The sequence below is a fragment of the Harmonia axyridis genome, chromosome 2 (assembly GCF_914767665.1).
Source record: "Harmonia axyridis chromosome 2, icHarAxyr1.1, whole genome shotgun sequence".
NCBI classification, from domain to species: domain Eukaryota; kingdom Metazoa; phylum Arthropoda; class Insecta; order Coleoptera; family Coccinellidae; genus Harmonia; species Harmonia axyridis.
The window spans coordinates 22,195,010-22,216,040 of NC_059502.1; the positions used below are offsets into that span (position 1 = coordinate 22,195,010).

The 21,031-nt window shown below is 34.3% G+C and overlaps 1 protein-coding gene across 6 annotated transcripts; it reads right to left on the reverse strand.

The window, feature by feature from the left end:
- Window positions 1-879: 879 nt before the first annotated feature.
- LOC123673778 (PRKCA-binding protein) lies at window positions 880-19,768 on the reverse strand. Of its 6 annotated transcripts, none has more exons than XM_045608453.1 (9): window positions 19,474-19,768; window positions 11,520-11,689; window positions 11,304-11,459; window positions 5,898-6,138; window positions 5,081-5,323; window positions 4,718-4,882; window positions 4,461-4,654; window positions 2,988-3,240; window positions 880-1,230 (listed from the first exon to the last, which is right to left on the reverse strand). In XM_045608453.1, the coding sequence occupies exons 2-9, from the start codon at window positions 11,537-11,539 to the stop codon at window positions 949-951; spliced, it is 1,554 nt and encodes a 517-aa protein (XP_045464409.1). In that variant the 5' UTR covers window positions 11,540-11,689; window positions 19,474-19,768; the 3' UTR covers window positions 880-948. The 6 variants fall into 6 exon arrangements, with proteins under 6 accessions (XP_045464409.1, XP_045464411.1, XP_045464408.1 ...); XM_045608455.1 differs by lacking the exon at window positions 19,474-19,768 and adding an exon at window positions 17,010-17,141; XM_045608452.1 differs by lacking the exon at window positions 19,474-19,768 and adding an exon at window positions 13,452-13,603.
- Window positions 19,769-21,031: the final 1,263 nt, after the last annotated feature.

The window sequence follows — 21,031 nt, forward strand, 5'->3', positions numbered from 1 at the left end:
GTTCTGAAATCATCAGGAAAGAAGTTGCAGGGACATTGCTCAAGTGAATTGGCGTAACAAGAGTTCACTCATCATGGGGGTGAAACCTTTTTTAAAATTTTTGTTTGTTTTACTTCTAATCTCTAAGGGTTATTTCCCCAATAAGCCTCCCCTCGTTATGCCTATGCTCAAGTATATTGGATATACCTAACTGAATCCCTGGACCTAACCGAAGTATAGATATAGTCAATTTTGGCTCTATTTTGTTCCTGCATTGTCCTAGGCATCTGAAGAGTTGAGAGTTCTTAGCAGTTTATGTGTGAGCTATGAATCTATATTATTCTGAGTAGGTTTCGATACTGAATTCAAAGGCAATGAACTGTTCACTGCAATTACTATTGATGAATTGTTGACGTAACTCCATTTTATGAAACATACATAAACGTATCAATATTAATCTGTGTGAACCGAAGCTTTATATCATCTATTAAAGAATAAATTATTTTATCATAGCATTAAACATCACTAAATCATTAGCAGCAATATTATGAGAATTGTTTACTTGAATAAATAATGCGTCAAGAAGCAATAAAGATATTTTCCCATTTTTTTAATTATAATTAATGAGTTTGTAATAAAGTTCGATGGAGAGCCATCTTTCATTATCAGAAAATTGTGAATGCAGATATCTGAACTCATGCTAAGCAGTGCCGTGCAGTGTTTCTCTTACAACTGAAATGGACATCTTAAAAAGAATTAGTATTAAAAATTAAGTGTATCTTTGCTTAGGAAGGTCCAGTGAAATATTCTGAGGACCGATTATTATCATTGGTGAAATCTAGCTCAATAACAAGTTAATATGTCAATAAATCCTATTGTGAGGTGGAAAGAAACAAGAAATGATAAAAATAAAATTTGTAACTATATTTCGATTGAATAATATAATAAATTGAAATTAATTCGTATTTATTAATCTAAATTAGGTATCAACGCATTTTCTGATTGAGAACTAACACTACGCGGATCTTGGATGTTCAGGGTTGACAATAAGGTTAAATTATCCATAGCATCGTAGTTGGGTTCTCTTTGCATCGTGTTCTCTTCCTTCGGTATCAAATTGTTAGGTAGAGAAAAATTGGTTTCTTCATCACAGGATAAATTCAGAAGATCACTGATTAAATTTTGTTCGCCGATTTCGTTCACTTCTTCACCATTCTCTATGCAGAGTTCGTCATCATCATCTTCATTCGCCTGAAAGATACCAAAACATGTTACACACAATGATAAGGGATAATGAACATACAATATCATATCAACTGGAAAAAAAAGGAACAGGGTGTATCAAAGATATTTTCCACATTTCAAAAAATCATGATAGGGGAAAGGTTGCTCCTAGATGGGTGGAGTTTATCTCGTTCGGAGGTATGGATCTCGCAGTTTTCATCATGCTATGGTCATGAGAACAGCCCGGTTTGATTGTAGTGACTTTCATTAAAAAAACCAAAATGCAACTGCCACACAGATGAGCCTTCAGCAAGCGGTATAAGGTATCATCATCTGCGTGTCTTCTTGACTGGAAAAAAATATTGTCTTGCCCTAACTCCAAGCAGCAGGTTGTGCAATTAGCGAGAATGGAAGTCTTTCACCACCAGAACCCCTGAAAACGTTGCTAGAGTAAAGACATATCTCGAGCAGTCTCCATGTCTTTCAGCATAGACACATGCTTACGTTGTTCGGATTTCGGGCACTACAGTGAGGTAGATTTTGCGTAATCTCCTCCAGATGCATCATCTTTGAAAGATCATGATTATCCAGAAGGTCTTTCTCATTTGGGTTCCCGGCCAATTGAAAATTAAAGGGAATGAAGAGGCCAACACATTTGCCAGAAAAAGAGCACAAACTCCTTTAATCGGCTCGGAACCTTTCTGTGCGTAGACAAATATACTTGAGAGAAAGAGTTTGAGGAGAAGGAAGAAACCGAAAGATAAAAACTCTGGCGGAATCTTCCTGGTTTGACTCACTCCAAAAAGTTACTTCGAAACTTTGACTCTACAAGATCCAAGAAGTATCTGGATCTTAGTAAAAATATGCTACACCTCCTGACTGGATTCCTCATAGGGCATTGTTGCCTTAGGAAACAGCTCATGAGAATAGGTCTAACAGAAAATGACGAGTGCAGAGTCTGTGGGGAGGTGGAAAAATTTCCGTCACCTGGTTACAGTATGCCTCGCCATCGCTAGCAAATCTAAAACCTGCTTTGGATACGAAACTTGTAAAAGTGAGGAATTTGCCTCCTTGAAGCCATCCCAGATATTGGAGTTAATTAGAACTCTAGAACTGGAAGGCAAGCTTTATATCACGTTACTGAGAGAATAGCTCTGATGGAGGACACAATAGACCAATAGGTCGCACTAAATTGGAACCTCCTTAATTAAGTCTCTCTCCTTCTCTTAAGTAACTGGGGCGGCGTGTTGATTCTTGACAGCCGATCCTGTACCGAATTTGTCTGAAAGAGATTTTATGGACAATGATCTTTGAGAGAGAAATTGCCTTTAAAAATGACAACTTGAACTGGCTCGGCTGTATATTCATTGATGACCCTTACTTTATGAAGTTGAAAACGTCACTGTCACGATGATTTCTGAGCTGTGCTATAATATGTTGAAGAATATTTCAAATGTTCCACGGACAGGTGAGCACTTTGCATGAATAGCTTCAGTGGCCTAAGAGCACTCTAGATTTGAGCTCCTTCGGGTCTTATCTGCCTGTTTACTACAAGCCAAGGTTTTCAAATATCGTTCAAAGACCCTTGACGACCTAAAGATTGTATTTGGAGAAGCAATAGCTCAAATAACTGTCAAAACATATTCGGAAGGCTAAACAGATGTATTGCTCAATGATGTCATCGAAACTTCTAGAACTCTATTTGAAGATCTATTATCGAATATAATAGATACTATTTGAAGCACATATCTGCATAAGCTCAACCACTTCTCTAGAAAAATTACCTGAGTGAGAGGTGTTGTCGATTTATACTGGAACGCATTGTTAGTGAGATCAACTTCTACAGGAAACAGACACGGCCCTGACATTACTTCTGCTTGATTCGAATGGATTTGCGCCAACCCTTTGATTAGTCTTGAGAGATGTCCTCCTAGAGATTGAACATGCTTGCTGTCCAACAGTTCCATCTTGACCAGAACGTCGGAACGGAGCTTGGCGAATTTGGCACGCGCCATCTGCCGGCATCTCAGGATGAGCCTAGAAAAGGTGTCTGTGAATTGAGGTATAGAGATTGATTTGTTTTTTGGATTCTGTACTTTTTATTGTATGTGATGAGATACGACTATTTATGAACAAGTATAAATGGCACCTCTTAACACTGTTCTGGAGATATGATTGTATAGCATTCGGATAAAAGATTTAAGAATAATCGAAATTCCCGGCGATGATGTCTATATGTTCTCAATGTAATGTAGGAAAGTAAATATTCAGTAGAACTACATGTAATAACAGATATGAAACCAAGGTCGTATTGAGAGAATCTCAACTAACCTCTAAAAGCCCAAATAGTAGAATTTGATTTATATGAAATATGTCTATTCAACATAGTAGAGCATTGACTTTATTTGATGGAAATATGATGGGAATGTGGGTTGATAAAAGGTTTTTCGTATCAAGTCAATTTATCATCTATTATGTATCGATCGTCATTAAAAGAGGTTGAGAGGTAAAAAACCTGATTGGAGTGATTCGAATGAAAATATGTCTTTGTTTCAGATGCTCTGGCAGTAGCTATCAGAACCAATCATCAAGAAGGCGGCTAATTTTGGAAGTAACTACTTAGTAGCCAATCAGAAGTATATACTGAGAATACTCTGCTGAAGTTCTCATCTAAAGTATAATTTATCCCTGAAAAATAAACATAAAATGATGAAACTTCGAAGAATATGTAGGTAAAACATGGCATAATGTAAAACCTCCAAAAAAAGGACCTACGAAGTACATCCAACAAACTGGTACGAACGTAGGGAGGTACTCTATGGTACAGATAGAGACAATCGAAACAAATAATAAATAAAAGAGATACTCGAAAGAATTTAAATTAAAAAAAAAACAGGGACTAATATACAATGAACGATATTTAAAGCAAATATCACAATAATCATGAAGAAAAGACAAAAAATTAGGGAAAGCATTAAGCTTATTTCAGAACTCAAATAAAATGAAAATAATATGAGGATCATCAGGATGGTCCTCATATAAATATCATGGATCAATGATGATCAATTTGTAATACAATCTAAAAGACTAAAAGATTATTGAAGACGGTAAAGACTTGAAACCTAGAAGACCCTTTGAACCTCAAAAAGATTGAAAACATGTCAATAAAAGAAGTAGATCTTCAGATGAAGAAAAAAATTACTTCATTAATAGAAAAACATAATATACTAGTATATTGTACCGGAAAGTTAGATTACCTATACTCATAATTCCCTGTTTCCACCCTGTATAAGGGTTCCTGAAGAGCTGCATAGTTGCATTCCTCATCGTCCATCTCTTTCACCTTCAAACAATAAGCTAGGTATTCGAATTTCGCATCTGCGTACTTCTTAACTGTAAGTCTGGTGTCTGGAATCGCCTTGTAGAGGTAAGTACCCATATCTTTGATGACCTTGAGAAATGTAGGTTTATATATATGGTGCTACTTCACCAGATTTCGCAAACGAATACTCACGGGCTTAATTTCTTTGAGTGTTTTCATACTAGCTGCCTCCATTTGTCTATGTTGCTCCCCAAATACCCTAAATGCCTCGCTGGCCCTCTGTTGAGGTTCACGTGCTGCTATTTCTCCAAAAACGTCACCAATTGCCTTTATTGTTTGACTCAATTCCAAGTGGGCCTGAAAATTTCTGTTGTGATGAAAATGCAAAGACAGTATCTTTACTAGTGGAATTCGGATACTTTATATTCTTGTGGAATCTAAGAATTACGATGAATGATTTTTTGTGAATTAAAGGAAAAAATTACTTTTCATTAAACATTTGCAGCTTTTCTTCTGCTTAAAATATTGGAGAACATTCAACAATGTTGTACTTACCACTATCAATCCTTTGCAATGTTCAACCAGACCCTTATACATCAATTCGGTGTCCTGGAGTTCTTGCATTTTTTTGACTAGTGTATCGTTACAGAGAATGGCTCTAGATAGTCCCAACGCATCAGCAGTTGATGAACTCATATTTTCAACCAATCTGTGCTTCATTTTCTTCAATATAATATCGAGACTTTTTCCTTGTTTGGGATCGGCATGTAGTTTGTTGTAGTTTATTGTAACTTCTTCCTACAAGTAAACACAATTCAGGATTTCAGTATGATAACTATTTGGAAAGAAATGTATTTCTCCTTACGAAACAGAAAGCATGATCAATTAATGAAACATCAGGATTGCAAATACAAAAAAAAATCATAATACTCTTAGAAGTTTTTGATTATTGGTTAAGAGGTATTGTCCAATCAAATACCGTAGTTATCTATTTGATGAAGTAATAATAGCTTCAATTTTAGTATCAGGAATCAATTCTGTCTCAAAAATTCGAATTACACTACACTGTTCTTTTCCACCAAGGCATTAAGGAATATGAATAAAGCAAGTATTTCGAGTTAAGTTATCGGCAAATGGCGAAATCTGCAAATATTGAACCAGTTGGAAATACAATACTATTCATACAATTGAAAAAAAGAGGGTACCTTGCAGGGAATCTTGTGGTACCCCTGGAGTTATTTTACGTGAGTTTTTAGAGAAGTGTTTGGTATCAATCAATAAAAAAATTTTCATTGTTCTGCTTCATTAGTGGAAACGGGAGGAAGTGATTATGCAAAAAGATAAATTTACAAAAGTAATGTTGTGGTCTCACCTTGGCAGCTTGGATCATCTTTGCCACCTCCGTTTTAGTCTTGCCTTTGACGCTTTGACCGTTAACAGAAACCAGTTCATCTCCTGACTGTAGAGTGCCATCTCGGCTTGCAGCAGTACTGTCGAAAATCTGAACTATGTAAAGACAAGGACACAAGGGGTAACCACCACCGATGCTGATACCGATGAGATTGTTCGCGTCTTTTTTGATAGTGACACTCCCTGAGGTGATGGTCATCCCCCTGAAAAAAACGTTTAGTTTTGTTGAGTTTACTATTTACTGATTTGTCATTTCAAGATCAAATTCTTATCGGAATGTGAGCGATTCTGAAATTTGTCCTCCGAGTTTTTAAATTTTTTTCATAATGACTGGAACTTATAGGGAGGTCCTTGTATATCTGAACAATAGGGTTGGTTAAGGACAAGTTTATTTCAGAATGGGACTGGTAGTACCTGCCTGAAGGAAAACCTGACCTCTGTAGATAATGGCCGAAATATACTTTGGATTTTATAATTTTATATTATTGGAACCACGTTAGGTACAGTTATCGCAAATTCTACCTTAAATATCATCGTGGTTCGGATATTTGGTCATTTGGATATATCACGTTTATTTATGTAACTACACTGATCAACAATTGCTAGGGATCACTTATGAACTTCTCTTCATTTGTATTTTTTTCAAGTTATCTCGTGAATATCTGTACATTATATGTTCTCTAAGGAAAAAGTAAGATGTTTTGAGTTGATTATATCAAAGTCTTCCTCACTTCATCGGCTCTTGTTCACAAAATCGATTATTATCTGTAGGCTGTTACAGGTGGAGTGAAAAGCAATGTGGTATTTGTTATTAAATCTGTTTTTTTCTCTCGTTCAAACACATAAGGTGACAATAATTGAAGAAATGAGAACAATATCAGCTTATCAGTCATGCCGAGAAGACGTTTGGCTCCTGTGCAACTGGACCAAATCATACGGTGGATACAGGAAGGTTTGTCCCAGCGGGAAGTGTCCCGGCGGTTGAATGTTTCGCAAAGTGTCGTGAGTCAGGCTTGGAATAGGTTCATCCAAAACGACTCAGTAGCTTATGTTCATGGGGGAGGTTGGCAGCGCAGTACAACAGCTGCCCAAGATCGTCTTTTGATCCTCAATGCTAGGAGAAATCCCACCTACCCGGCGTCGCGGCTCAATAGATCACTGAGAGTTGCAACAGGTGTTCTAATTTCGAACCAGACTGTAAGACGACGACTACATGTTCGTGGTTTGAGAGCACGTAGGAGGGTACAACATCTCCGTTTGAATAGGGAACACCGGGTTCATCGACGGCAATGGGCTGAGGAGCACCGCAATTGGACACTTGAAGATTGGAGCCGATGTTTATTTACGGATGAGTCTAGATTTCGTTTGGTCAACTCCGATGGACGTATTCTTGCTTGGAGAGAAAGAGGTCGAAGGTATGCAGAACAGTTTATGGTATCCACAACAGCTTTTGGCGGAGGTTCTATATGTGTATGGGGAGGCATTTGTTTGAACCAACGCACAGAGTTGGTTGTTCTGCAGAACACCACCATGACTAGCCAGAGATATCACGATATGATTATTGAACCCATAATTGTTCCGTTTGCGGCTGCCGTGGGCGAGAATTTCATTTTAATTGACGATAATGCCCGTCCACACCGTAGGCGTCTGGTTAATGAAGCGCTAGAAACTCATGCTATTGATAGGATGGACTGGCCAGCTCGCTCTCCATACATGAATTGCATCGAATATGTCTGGTCTGAGATGTCTAGACAATTGTCAACCTTAGAACAACCGATCAATAACCTGGAGGACCTTTCTAACGCTTTACGGGATATTTGGACGAATTTGCCCCAAAATTTTATAAATCGTTTGATCGAAAGTATGCCTCGTAGGGTAGAATGCTTGAGACAAGCTCGTGGGGGACCAACTAGGTACTAGCTCAACCGAAACTTCAGCCTTCTTGTGGTTTTATCATAAAATTTTTATGTTATTCAAACACAGAATTTTGAGTGTTCCTAATAAAGTCTTTTTTTCTCTCCAACTTTCCATTTCTTAATTCTTTTCTCAAGTGAACCATATTATCAATTGAAAATACTCTGATATCTGACTAAATTTATAATCTTGGAGCGAATATTTCAGAAATAAATTTAGAACAAGTAAGTGATCCCTATCAATTGTTGAGCAGTGTATATTGAATCATGAATAAACTTTATTATTAATCAGTATGTGTTTAGTGCTTCCACAAAAATTTTAGCTAGTTTTTAAATTAACGTGTCTAGACAACTAGGCCATTGACACATGGTACAATGTCCTATTTCTCTAAGTATCACAGGTAATGTATTTTGGTGATTTAATAGTATTACAAAACCGAAAATGATGGACTTTGGAGTGCTGACTTCTTCAGGAGCTGAGAAAGAGGAAGAATAGTGCCACACTAATAGGCAGTTTTTCATTACTACTCTAATCTACAGAAGGTAGAGAAAGCTTTGTAATCGCTTTCGTGATTAATAAAATGTTTGGTCTCTGCGATTGCAAAGTTTCCACTGGCAGAAATATATAAATCTTCTTGTTAGTCTCGAGAAAGGAATCAACATTTCCTGGGTTCTTCGTTTTGAGGGACAAAATTTCCAAATATTCATGAAAGAATATCGAATTATAGATTGTAATATCATCAAATAATAATTTCACACTTATACTTTTAAAATTATTGAAATTGTCTGAATGCCGTGAAATTAATTTCATATAATAATTTTACATATCTGCGTAAAATATTTTGAATAAAATTCCTACAAGTACCCATTGTGTTGGAAATATGGCACACCGATAAAAGTTTATTATTGATTGCAATCACCATGTTGAATTACCAATATAAATGATTGTTCTACAACAGCAAGATTGGCAACTTATGAGTTTAAGAAAGGAGCTATAAGTTTCTAAGTGATTTTAAATGGGTTTAGGACAGTCAGGATATAAAACATTGAACATACACCTTGGTTTTTGTGAAGGTGAGAGTTGATAAGGATGAAACATGAATGAACTGTCCTGCAAAGTTCCAGATAAAGGATTGCTCCATATTCATTTGTACAATTTTTTCCGCTTGTATCAATTTGTGAAAAATTATTTCTCTCGTTGAAATTTCCCTAATTTTTTACTACCATGGAGGGTAAATGTGAAAAAATTTAACTCATCACATCATTCCAATTTAAATATCGCCAATAAAAGAGTTTAACGGGAAAAATAGGATACATTCTATGAATCTCAGAGTGTCGAGATTCTAATGAATTTCTCTATTCAAAGTTGACATGCTTCAATTGAATAGTTTCAGTTTTTTCCTGTGATCGGTGAGCTTGAACCTTACCTTATATAATCCTTAACCCATTTGTTGCATCAGCAACTTAAAATTACGTAATTTTTACTCAGATATGCGGTTATTCACTAAAATACTGAAATCTACTCTATCTAGTATATCTAGCTATATAACGACTAAAAAAAACAAGTTACGTTTTCATAAGTTATTTATTCAAAAATATTGACATAATTATAATAAAATACTACGTATCTAATTCATAATGTATTTTCTACTGGTTCGAAAATTTTTGATTGGAATAATTTATGAAGATTCTGATCAATTCGTAATTCCAAAATTTTCAGATAATTGCTTTTCTCAACCCCTCATTACAGCATAACACTATGCTTTTTTCAAGCCTATTTTGATACATATTTCATGTCTTGTTGTTAAATAAATATAAACTGGCACTATTACTCCAAACCTTTGTTGATCCTTTCTTCAAGCCTAATTTCAGAGCGTCAGATGTTGAAATAGGCCGAAAGAATGGACATTTCATTCGAATTTTAGACACGCACGGTCAGACTCATAAATAGGTCTTAAAAAAACACATGCTGCAGATAATGAGGGCTTTTTGTTCAAAAATAGGATTTCATTCAATTTGCTCAGAATCAATGATTTTAATGGAAGATTGTCTAAAATCGGGCTAGTGAACTAAGCTACGATAAAAATGAAAACCATGCGCTGCTATGTCAGAATCTCATGATTTATTCTACAACGAAGCATCTACAAACCTAAAATTATTTATATCTATGGTGTTTTGGGGAGTTGGTTCTTTTCACTAGCGTGCGTATGTGCTCCTGTAAAATATTTTATTTCAATACATTCAAAAGTTATGAAATTCAATGTTCAATAAAGGGTGATCCGATTAGTGCTGAAGGATTTTCACTCGAAATGAAGACAAAATAATTGTGAAAATAAATTACTTGACAGTGTGTGAGTTGAGTTGCAAGAGACTGTGGAACATTCAACATCAGAAAAATGTTGATAAAATATTGAAATTTACTATCTAAAAGCTCAAAGCAAGTAAACAAACAATTCAGACAATGACAGAATCAAATAATTCCGAGATTTCCAGTAGGGATTTTCACCTAACGTTTCGCCTATAATTGTGGAGGCATCTTCAGAGGTGTTTTGATCGTAGATTATAACACAGGATTTCTGTCAACTCTATTAAGTGAAAAACCGATTAGATCATGGTCAAAAAGTCAGGAATCATCTAATTCTGTTGAAAAATCTTGCCATGAAAGCCTTCATGGCAATTTGAAATAAGTTCACAGAAAGACGTGCCAAATGTAAGAGAAGCAGAAAAATAGAAGCGCCGAGACTAATAATTCGATATAATCTAAATTTGTTTGAGACCTCTTTATTAGCACTTGAACCTCACATGAACCAATTAGAAATAATTTGAAGAAGTATTTAGTTTGGAACCATATACAATTGAACAGGTTCAAGAGCCGAAGAGAGAAAGCCCAATGAATAAAGTAGTCTTCCATGTTTTGCTGCTTTCATAAATCAACAAGAATGAGATTATTTGAAGCCTGGTGAGTGATCGTCAGGTTTGTGCTGATAATCTGAAGGCAAAAAAAAAAGATGTCTTTCGATGTCCCAATGGAAAAGTGTAGAAGACAGTAAAATTTGTCCTTATCGTATTTTCTATTGTTAATAAAGTCTCCATTTCATTTCAAAATCCTTAAGTATTAACTGAATCACCTATTGTACTATCAAGAAATGGACATCTCATGAATACCATCATATATCAGTAAAATTGTAAGTTCTCCTCTCGAACAGTAAAATGAAGTCAAACCTGAGCAGTCATAACGATTTTAATTCAATTGAAATTTTAGTTCACTCCTCAAATCATTCTTCTGGATAAAAATACGAGAATTGGGCCAATATAAGAAAAAGGTTTAGATTCTTGAAATACTTTTGTTTTTACAGTTTTTTAATAGGGGGATTGAATATTGTCGAAAAATAATGCTAAATCAAGAGGCTAAGGGTGTAACCACACGGATCTAAGAGAATCCTACTGAAACTTACATTTGATTTTCTCTCATAACGAAGGGAAATGTACTGTAGTAATCGAGTTCTTTAGAATTTGTTGTCGTTTTTTCGGTTTCATCTTCGACTTTTACTTCTTTAACTTCTTCTTCATTCTTCATTTCGACGGAGGCTGTGGATTGATCTTCAGGATTCCTGTCAATATAGAAATATGTTTCATGATTGGGTTGTGTGGAACAAAGTTGATTTACTCACAGATGTAATAGGACTTCCATATTGTCAGTTCGTACTCCTTATTTCGTAGCACTTTTTATTAGTTTTATTTATTATCTCTTTTATTATTTGTTCCTTATAACTTAATACATAATTGGAATATGTAGGTATTTCTTTTTTAGAAATATTTTGTCCTTGGAGTGTTCAGAAATCTGCTTATAACAAATTTATTTCAATTTATTATTCATTACCTTGTGTATCTGTATAATGAGAATGAGTTAACAGCTAAAATTATTAATGTATTGATTAAATTGTTAGGACAAACAATATGAGCAATATTTCTTTAGATTTAATCTGCATTCAGAACGTCCTGAGATTAGTTAATTGCTACACTGATAACATAACATTTGTACAAAATTTTGAGTTTAATTTTTTTTTTCGATAACTGACTTATTTAATTTCCCAGTAATTTTGTTATTGAACTGATACATGTTTTTTACAAGCTAATAATACACTTCTATCTAACATAACACCTACCTAAAATCCATACTATCATGGCAGTAAGTAGTATTTTTGAGCGATCGAATGAAATAATAGTACATACATTATTTCATGAGTGTCAAACCTAGTTATTTCATTGAAACATTTTATTTTGGTTGAATTACATAAGATATTGCTTTCGAGTTTGCAGAAGATAGAGAAAATGTAGATATCACTTCAACTATTTCAGAATATTCTGAAGAATTTTGGTGCCATATCTGTCTGTTGGTCTGTGTGTCTACACATCTTTATAACAGTGTAAAATTCCACAATTTTTATCTGCTAATAATGAAATTGGATACAGGTCGTAGACAATACCAGATAATTCATATATTTCACATGTAGTATATTGTGGTATGTATATTCCACATGAAGCATTCACGTTACAGGTACGCAGATAAATGTAAGAACACGGTAGATATTAGTTGTACAGGAGAAAAAAACCATACGGTACTGTAGAGGTATCTTTTTAGAGTTTTTATGAAAGGTAAATCGGTGTAGATGCTCCAAGAAGGAAATAAGTTGTTACACCTAGGAATTTCAGAATATTCCATATCTACTGAATAACATTCCATTGGTAAGAATAAGTTATTCAATTGTGATATGCAACATAAAAGAAATCAATATAAATTCTTGAATTAAAATTCCATTCATGTAGCTCCTAAAGTATAAAACTATAAGCGATTTCTTTACATTAAATAATTTTTTCTACATTCATGCAAAAAGCAAAACTTTATTGAACCATATTTAGTGGAAGAAGAAGTTCTTTATTGCACTAGTGCAATAAAGTTTTTATTGCACTCATCTGTCATTCTACTTCAACGTGCTGTCATCATGACAAACAAATATTTCAGCCTGAAGGAAATAACGATGTACAGTTACCAAGTACTAGTACGTTTACAGCAGTAACAAATCAAGAAGTGGATTTAAAAAGTACTTCACTACGAAATATTCATATTGAAAATTGCACCAATTGTTCATTCACTTTCAACATTGAGGGTAAAAATAAAGTTTGAGTTGAATTGTTCGTAACGTATTAGTTCCTGTTTCAATGCAAATCGATATTAATAATAAAGTATTCAAGTTGCGCTCTTCATTTTCCTACACCTAGTGCCGCACCTCAATAAATCATTTTTTGGTTTTTGCATGAACGTAGAAAAAATGTTGTATGCAACTCGTGCAAAAATTGTTTATTGCACTCGACGTGTTGTCCAACTCGGCCTAACGGCCTCGTCGAGTGCAATAAACATTCACTTTTTGCACTTGTTGCATAAATAACTCTTGATTTCGCTTTGTTCAGCAGGCAGGTACTTTGTGCAAATTTCAGAGATTGCTTGGGAATTTCATTTGATCAAAAAAAAAAATTCGTGATTCCACGTAACATAATGAATATGTTAATGGATCTACATTAATGTTTAAAAAGGATTTAATTACTTGCATAGCTTCTCGAGGATGAATTTTTCTCCGTCATCGATGAATTGTCGTTCTCTATAATAGTTATCCCTGTCGTAATTCAAATACCATGTCACATGAGCCGGAGCAGAAAACATAACGAATAAATATTGCCTTTAACTCAACCGTGAAAATACTAAACCATAAACTGAAACCGTGTAGAAATATCAGGAAACCAGAGGAAGCTCTAATTTAATCACAAACTGATAAGACCTGAAAACGTTTTATATTGCCTCAGGAGCGAAAACCTATTATGTTAGTTCATTGGGTATAAATAGTAAGGATACCAATGAACTGGTGCGCAATATGGTGTAGGAATAGTTATTTATAATACAAGTGCAGAAGGCATTGATATTCTTCCACGAGTTCAAAATTCAAAAACGAGCCACGAAGTGGCGAGTTTTGGAATGAACGAGTGGTAGAATGAGCCTTCTGTACGAGTATTATACATTATTTTCTCTAATTCATTGCATTTTCATTGAAATTGATGAAATATTTCCATAAATATAATTTAGTGATTTTTGCATTGAAAAATGTTGGTTGGCAGAACTGATTTCTTTAAGGCAAATTGATGAATTGACAGATAAAGCCATGGCGGAAAGTTCGGAGTACCAACATAGAATAATGAAATATAACCATGAAAACTGTGCGTTTCTGATATATTCTCGCACGATTTTGTTCTACAAGATGTGGAAGAATGAACGGAATAACCACAGAATTAGAGAAATAAACTTAATTGAAGAGATGCTTCGCTAGCCTGATGGTTGCTCCATATTTATTTCTGGAAACCCTATACAGTTAGCAGAGCTACTTTTTCAAAATTCAATGAAACTTATTCCAATAATAGTTTAATAATAGAGTATTTCTTGAGATTTAGGGTGAAAGAAAAAATTGTAGCGCTTCTAGTTTTTTTCTCTATAGGAGATGCTGCTCCTAACTCAATATTAAGTTAGGAATGCAACGCAGAAATAATCATCAAATAACACCGCAATAGCTCTGAATAATTTTATATTTCAATATGAAAAAAAAAAACTAATAAAACCATGATTATTAAATATTTGATAATATTTTGTATTTTCGGCCACAGCCCAATTTTATAGTGACCCTTTTTATTTTGTTTCCGTATCGTTGATGACAAATTGAAAGCTGCATATCTAACCACCCATTTTCCAGAATCAAGAATAAGTACTGCGTTTGAATGCTGAATAATACATTAAATACATTACAATATTACATTTTAACAGTACCAAATTCAACGCCTCAGCTTTGTAATACGCCTAGGTGATTCAGATAACTCTTCTTTCGACCTAAAATGTACTATATATTCGCCGCGAACTTCGAACAATTGAAGCGCCAATATATTTTTTTTTCTAGAAGGTAGCTCTGCCTACTTGATATTAAGTTGGCAGTGCCACTCTCAAATATCATCTCAATGGTTATGAATAATTTTTGAGTAATTGTCGAAGTCTATTCGACTTGAAGAAGATGAGAAGACTAGTACTTTTATAGTTATTACTTTTCAATGAAGTTTCCTGGTTTCTGGTTATTATATTTTCGGCTCAGTGCACTCGTACAGGGTTTTCCATTAAAATGTTTCATTTAGAATTGCCCGATATCTGGGCATCGGACATTTGACAGGTGAAAAATACGTCATTACTAAAAATGGAACGATGCACGCTTCAACAACACATTGAAATTTAAGAGATTCGCTAGAAAATTATGAAAATTTTGTAGTTATGTACAATTCGGAAAACTTAAACACTTTTGAGTCGACGCGAAATACCTTCTCGACCGGCTATAGTAAAACTGGTGGAAACATTTGAGCTGCTGGGACAAGTTTTTGATGTGAAGATTCGAAACCGTATGCATCGCTCAAGAACAACTCAGAATATGGCTGTTGCGGCCCGTACCCAGGTTTTTCAATATGATTGATATGAAATATATTGATAAGGACGACCTTTATTTTCAACAGGACTGGGCTTGGTGCCACACAAGCAACAAAACAATCGCAATTTTGCAAGAAAATTTTACAGGCTTAGCTATTTCTCAAAGGTGTGATCACTATCAGCCATTGAGATCTTGTGATTCATCACCTTGTGATTTTTTCTTTGGGTCATGATCCATAATCAATTCAAGGCCAGAACAAACAGCCGCAAATATGCGAATTAGTTATGGAAAATTTCATGACAAGGACATGGTGCTGCAACCGAAGCATGACGAACATTTGGCTGATATCGTTTTCCATCATTAATGACATACCTTCCTCTTTACAATGAAATGAACATCCATTGATTTCTTTGAAATATTCTCCTTTTTTTTATCAAAATGACACCGCTATTTGGGAAACCCTTCACAATGGCCAATTTTCTTATGTTTTCCTTTTCGAACTCGAATATTTTAGCCGTCAGCTGAATTTTTGGATCGATGTACTTTATATTTAGGTACCTACCCATAATATCAGTCAACTCAGACATACCTACATAGAGATTCTGAAATATTGAATTTTCATTAACGATTTTTTTGATCCTTCGTTACCGACGATTTTCACGCATGAACAACCGCTTTAATAATTTTTAACTCATATAGAAATTTCAATCCGATCGCTTGGGTGCGGACAGAATTGATTTTTACCTGATATTTTTCAGTGGGTCAAAAATAGTGTTGCGGGATCTTTTTTGGCCCAAAATTCGAAAATTTAAATAGTTACTTTTGTGCACAAAATATACGCGGAATTCCGGCACACTGTCGTTATAGTATATTTTTGTTTAGATTTTTTGATTTTTTAATTCCACTGATTCAATTGAAATTCTGCAAAAAAATCAGTTATATGTAGGTATATTGTAGAACTTTAATTACATGATCCAGAAACTAAACTACACGTAAGAAACAACCCTTTCCAAGTGAATTTTCCGTTTCGAAAATGAAACATCACGAAAAATAAAATGTCGATGAGGAGTTTTCCTCAACAAAATTCGATTGGCATTTAGTTCGAAACAATTATTAATATTCACTTTCTTTTATCACATCGTGAATCACCAACTGCACAAAACAAGCGCTACATCATAATAGTGATAAAATTGCTTTGTGAAGAGTTACATAAATTTTTATGGAATATTATATTTTCATGAAAGGAGTATTATAGCTGACACTTATTATCAAAAATCATCTATGATATGGAAAGCTTTATGAATTATTGAACACCTCCTGATTTTTTTCTGATTCGAATTATATTATCAGAGATATTTCGTTATTGTCAGTGAATCTACCATTGACGAAACAATTTAAAATAATCCCGAAAAAGCTCACATATTAGTTTCCTTTCTTTCATATCACAATAGAGGTTGATTAATTATGATCAAATATTTTTTAGTATGGGCTGAAGGACCTCGGTCGATTGCCCTTTGATAACTAGTAATCAATAAAGATCAGTTATTATTATTATTTTTTAATAATGTATAAGAAACTCTATAAACATATTTCAATGAATTAATTGAAATTCGAGTGAACGTAAAGGAATTAGACAAAAGTATAGATATTCACCTCCTGTCTTCGTAAAACTCCATCACTTCGTCCGAATTGACTACTGGGTAATAATAATAAGCCATTTGTGTGGAATTCACTGAACATAAGGTACAAAATAACAGTAAAACAATGCGGGTGTCGTTAAAACGCTCGAAATACTAACGAAGTAATGAACCGACATAGCAATCAAATTTTTCCTGGGTAGACCTTATCAAGGTAACTATTGTGATAAGGTGAATATTCGAGTAAATCATTTCCTTTGGATTTCTTTCAAGTAGTCTTTTAACAGAAGCATTCTTGTCATCTTCTTTATTCAGTGTATGAATTGCACATTTTGAAATGATTTATTGTTTTTAAGTTCGAAACGACATTATCCAACTCATAGTAACAAGGGTAAGATTACATTAATCCACTCAGTGAATGATTTTTTTAAAATTTTTTAGTAAATTGAAATATTTTCAAGTAACTTTCAGAATTGTACCTTCGAAATATGGAATGTTTCTTCAAAAAAAGGAAATTTGGTAAAATTTGTATCCCTTATTCTGTGGCAATTCTGGCATACCTTGTAGAACAAAATTGTGCGAGAATACCTCAGTTTCATACATATTTTATAGTAATACAAATTTCATTATTATATGTTGTTATTCGGAAATCTCCTGTCACGGTTTCATCTATTATCTGTCAAATGTGCGATACAGAAAAAAATTCTGCCAACCGAAATTTTTCAATGCAAAAACCGTTGAATGATATTTTGAAATTATTCCATTAATTTCAGTAAAAATTCAATGAATTAGAAAAAATAGTGTATAATACTTGTACAGAAGGCTCATTACAACACTTGTTCATTTAGAAACTCGTGGCAGAATATAAATGCCTTCTGCACTGTAGGTACTTAGTATGAATATTTATTTCATCTATGATATTTTTCCATTTTTTTTTAATTTAATTTTAATTATTAATCGATCTTCGATTTCTACATTCCTTGCATAGTATTGTATCATATAAAAACTTATTCGAATAATCAGAACTTCTTAGATCACAGGGATAGATAATTAAATAACCGAATGTAGCAGGATTAGAAGAAATATGCCTCATTCAGAAAATTCCAATTATTTCCAAGTATTTTGCTATCTTTCTGAAATATTTAAGTTAGATTTTCGAAAGGGTTACCAAGTGAGATGCGTTTTGTAATTTGTTGTTGTTCATACAAAGCGTGTCTTGCAGTGAATTTCACTATAGATTTCTTATTAAAAGCAATAAGTGTTCGAAAAAAATTTGGTACTGCCATTCAAAGGTTTACAAAATAATCTTAAGAGGGGTTTAACCACAAGGCATTCTCGTGCTCTGCCAGTTTAACTACTACTGTCTACTCAGCGTTTTTGAGATACTATACCACTTTTCAGGATGATCGAAGTAATTTCAATCGTTTCTATGATTTACGTCCTTTTCCACCACATGCAAGAATTCAAAATACGTTTTTACGTTCCTATTTTTCATTTTAGAATAACCGTCTTTGACAAGACTTTTTTAATTATGTATATTTTAATGTGATAATTTATAAAAAAATAAATGTTTGTCCGGAAAGTTATATCATGAATGAAACTCTTTCAAATGTATAATATTGAAAATATCATATAAACCCATCATCGATGGCCTCTAGCTTAAAATAAAGCGTACTAAGTTTTGAACTGATCGCTGAAACGGTCCCTTTTAATTTCCTATTTGAAAAATCCCCCATTTTCTGTTAGGGTATATGAAATTTGGCACAATAATTTAATATACCATAGTGATCCAAACAGTTTGATTCAAATGGTAGAAAATCAAGGAATGCATTTTCTAGTGAGGTACATGCTAAACTTGTAAACTAATGGATAATCCATCGTAAATGATGAAAAACACACGAATTATTCATGAGAAACTTATTTATTCAAATTATTATGCACAGTGCTCACGTTGTGTATGTGGCATGTACTTTGAAGATTGAATTGAATTAAAATGATGATCTAACAAACCTATTTTTTTAGAAGGATGGCATTACTTCTTGTGTGCTCGTCAATTATTTACCTTATTTATTGTGAAAAACGAATTACTGCAAGAAATTTGATGTTGATTGGCCACCTTTATCATATGCCATCAGATTATTTCATTTGGGTTCAAGTGAAAAATAAAGATTTAAGGAACAATTTGATGTTTCCTCTGACGAATAGAGTAATAGTTTTGATTCAACAAAAATACAATTAGGCTTGAGAGATGAAAGAGACATATGGGTACAGTCCTCTTCGTGAAATTTATAATGCGGTTGATATCCAGCCTCAAAATATAACTTCTGCAATATTTGTTTATCTACAATAGTACTAAACATCTTTTCATTGAAACATACGTTAGATCTTCTTCCGGAATACTATTAAAATAGAATATCTTATATTGATCCAATTATAAATAACCAATTTTCCATATAAATTTGATGACAAAACTAACTTACATTTTGTCCTCCTCCAAAAAATAATCATATTCAAGGTCGAACATTCTTAAACTACATATGACTATATTCTACACTTTACTCGGAACGTTTGTCAACCAAACTTCACTATTTGACATGTTATCAAAGTTGCGTCGTGACGCCCACGTCGTTGCTTTCTGGGCTCTACCGACCCCTGTATACAACTGCTAGAAGCTTGGGAGTAATCGATATGGTATCTCCAAACCAAACGTTAACCACGAGCTTGCTGTAAACTTCGGAGACTTTCGCATTGATTTTATATATGACAGAGTACAGAAGATGATTTCAGTTGATGAACTCAGACTGACGTTTGAATCTTTTGAGCGCGCGTTCATTCATATGCCAATTGCGCCTTGGAGGCCTCAGAATTATAGTTAAATTTGGTCTCCAAGGATGTTTTTATTTCATGAACGAGTGCTCCAATGCTCCTGATTTTACGATCGAATCTTTAAACACGGAAAGGATACCGCACACTTCATTAGGGAAAGTGGCCTCCTGTAAAATGGCTGAATTTGGGATTTGTAATAGTCCAAGTAATTCCAAACAAAAAGTTCAATGGTCAAAAGTTTTTCAATAAGCTAGTTTTGGCGCTAGAGGCCCCTGAAAACTATAATTTGTTTTTCAATACAAAACGTTATCCTGGATAATTATCACTATTCTGAGTAATCAAGATGTGAACAGTCATTAATAGGTATGAGATACTATTACAAGCTTTTTTTTTTGGTGATTTTGCTTCTTGCCAATTGTAAAGGGTATTTTTTTTAGAGCTATAGAACTTTAAATTGCAATAAAACAACGATGGATTATTCGATTGACATGAATTCTATTTATCCGCACGATAATCTTGTGGCATTACATTTTAAATATGATTTCTGGCATATGACCGCCACGGCTGGCTCGGATATAGTCCTATCTGGACGTCCAAATTTCGATGACTTTTTCCAACATTTGTGGCCGTATATCGGCAATAACACGGCGAATGTTGTCTTCCAAATGGTCAAGGGTTTGTGGCTTATCCGCATAGACCAATGACTTTACATAGCCCCACAGATAGTAGTCTACCGATGTTAAATCACAAGATCTTGGAGGCCAATTCACAGGTCCAAAACGTGAAATTAGGCGGTCACCAAACGTGTCTTTCAATAATCGATTGTGGCACGAGCTGTTTGACATGTTGCGCCGTCTTGTTGGAACCACAGCTCCATGACATCAGTGTTGTTCAATTCAGGAATGAAAAAGTTAGTAATCATGGCTCTATACCGATCACCATTGACTGTAACGTTCTGGCCATCATCATTTTTTAAGAAGTACGGACCAATGATTCCACCAGCCCATAAAGCGCACCAAACAGTCAGTTTTCCTGGATGTAACGGTGTTTCGACATACACTTGAGGATTAGCTTCACTCCAAATGCGGCAGTTTTGTTTGTTGACGTAGTCATTCAACCAGAAGTGCGCTTCATCGCTAAACAAAATAAAATGGACGTAGTGCGCGATACGTATTCCGCACAGAACCATTATTTTCGAAATGAATTTGCACT

Coding starts and splice junctions, on each gene's coding strand:
- LOC123673778 (XM_045608453.1), bottom strand. CDS start 11,539: ATGGAAGTCCTATTACATCT. Junction 11,460..11,519: donor ATGGAAGTCCTATTACATCT/GTGAGTAAATCA, acceptor CTATATTGACAG/GAATCCTGAAGATCAATCCA. Junction 5,324..5,897: donor AGATGATCCAAGCTGCCAAG/GTGAGACCACAA, acceptor GTTTACTTGTAG/GAAGAAGTTACAATAAACTA.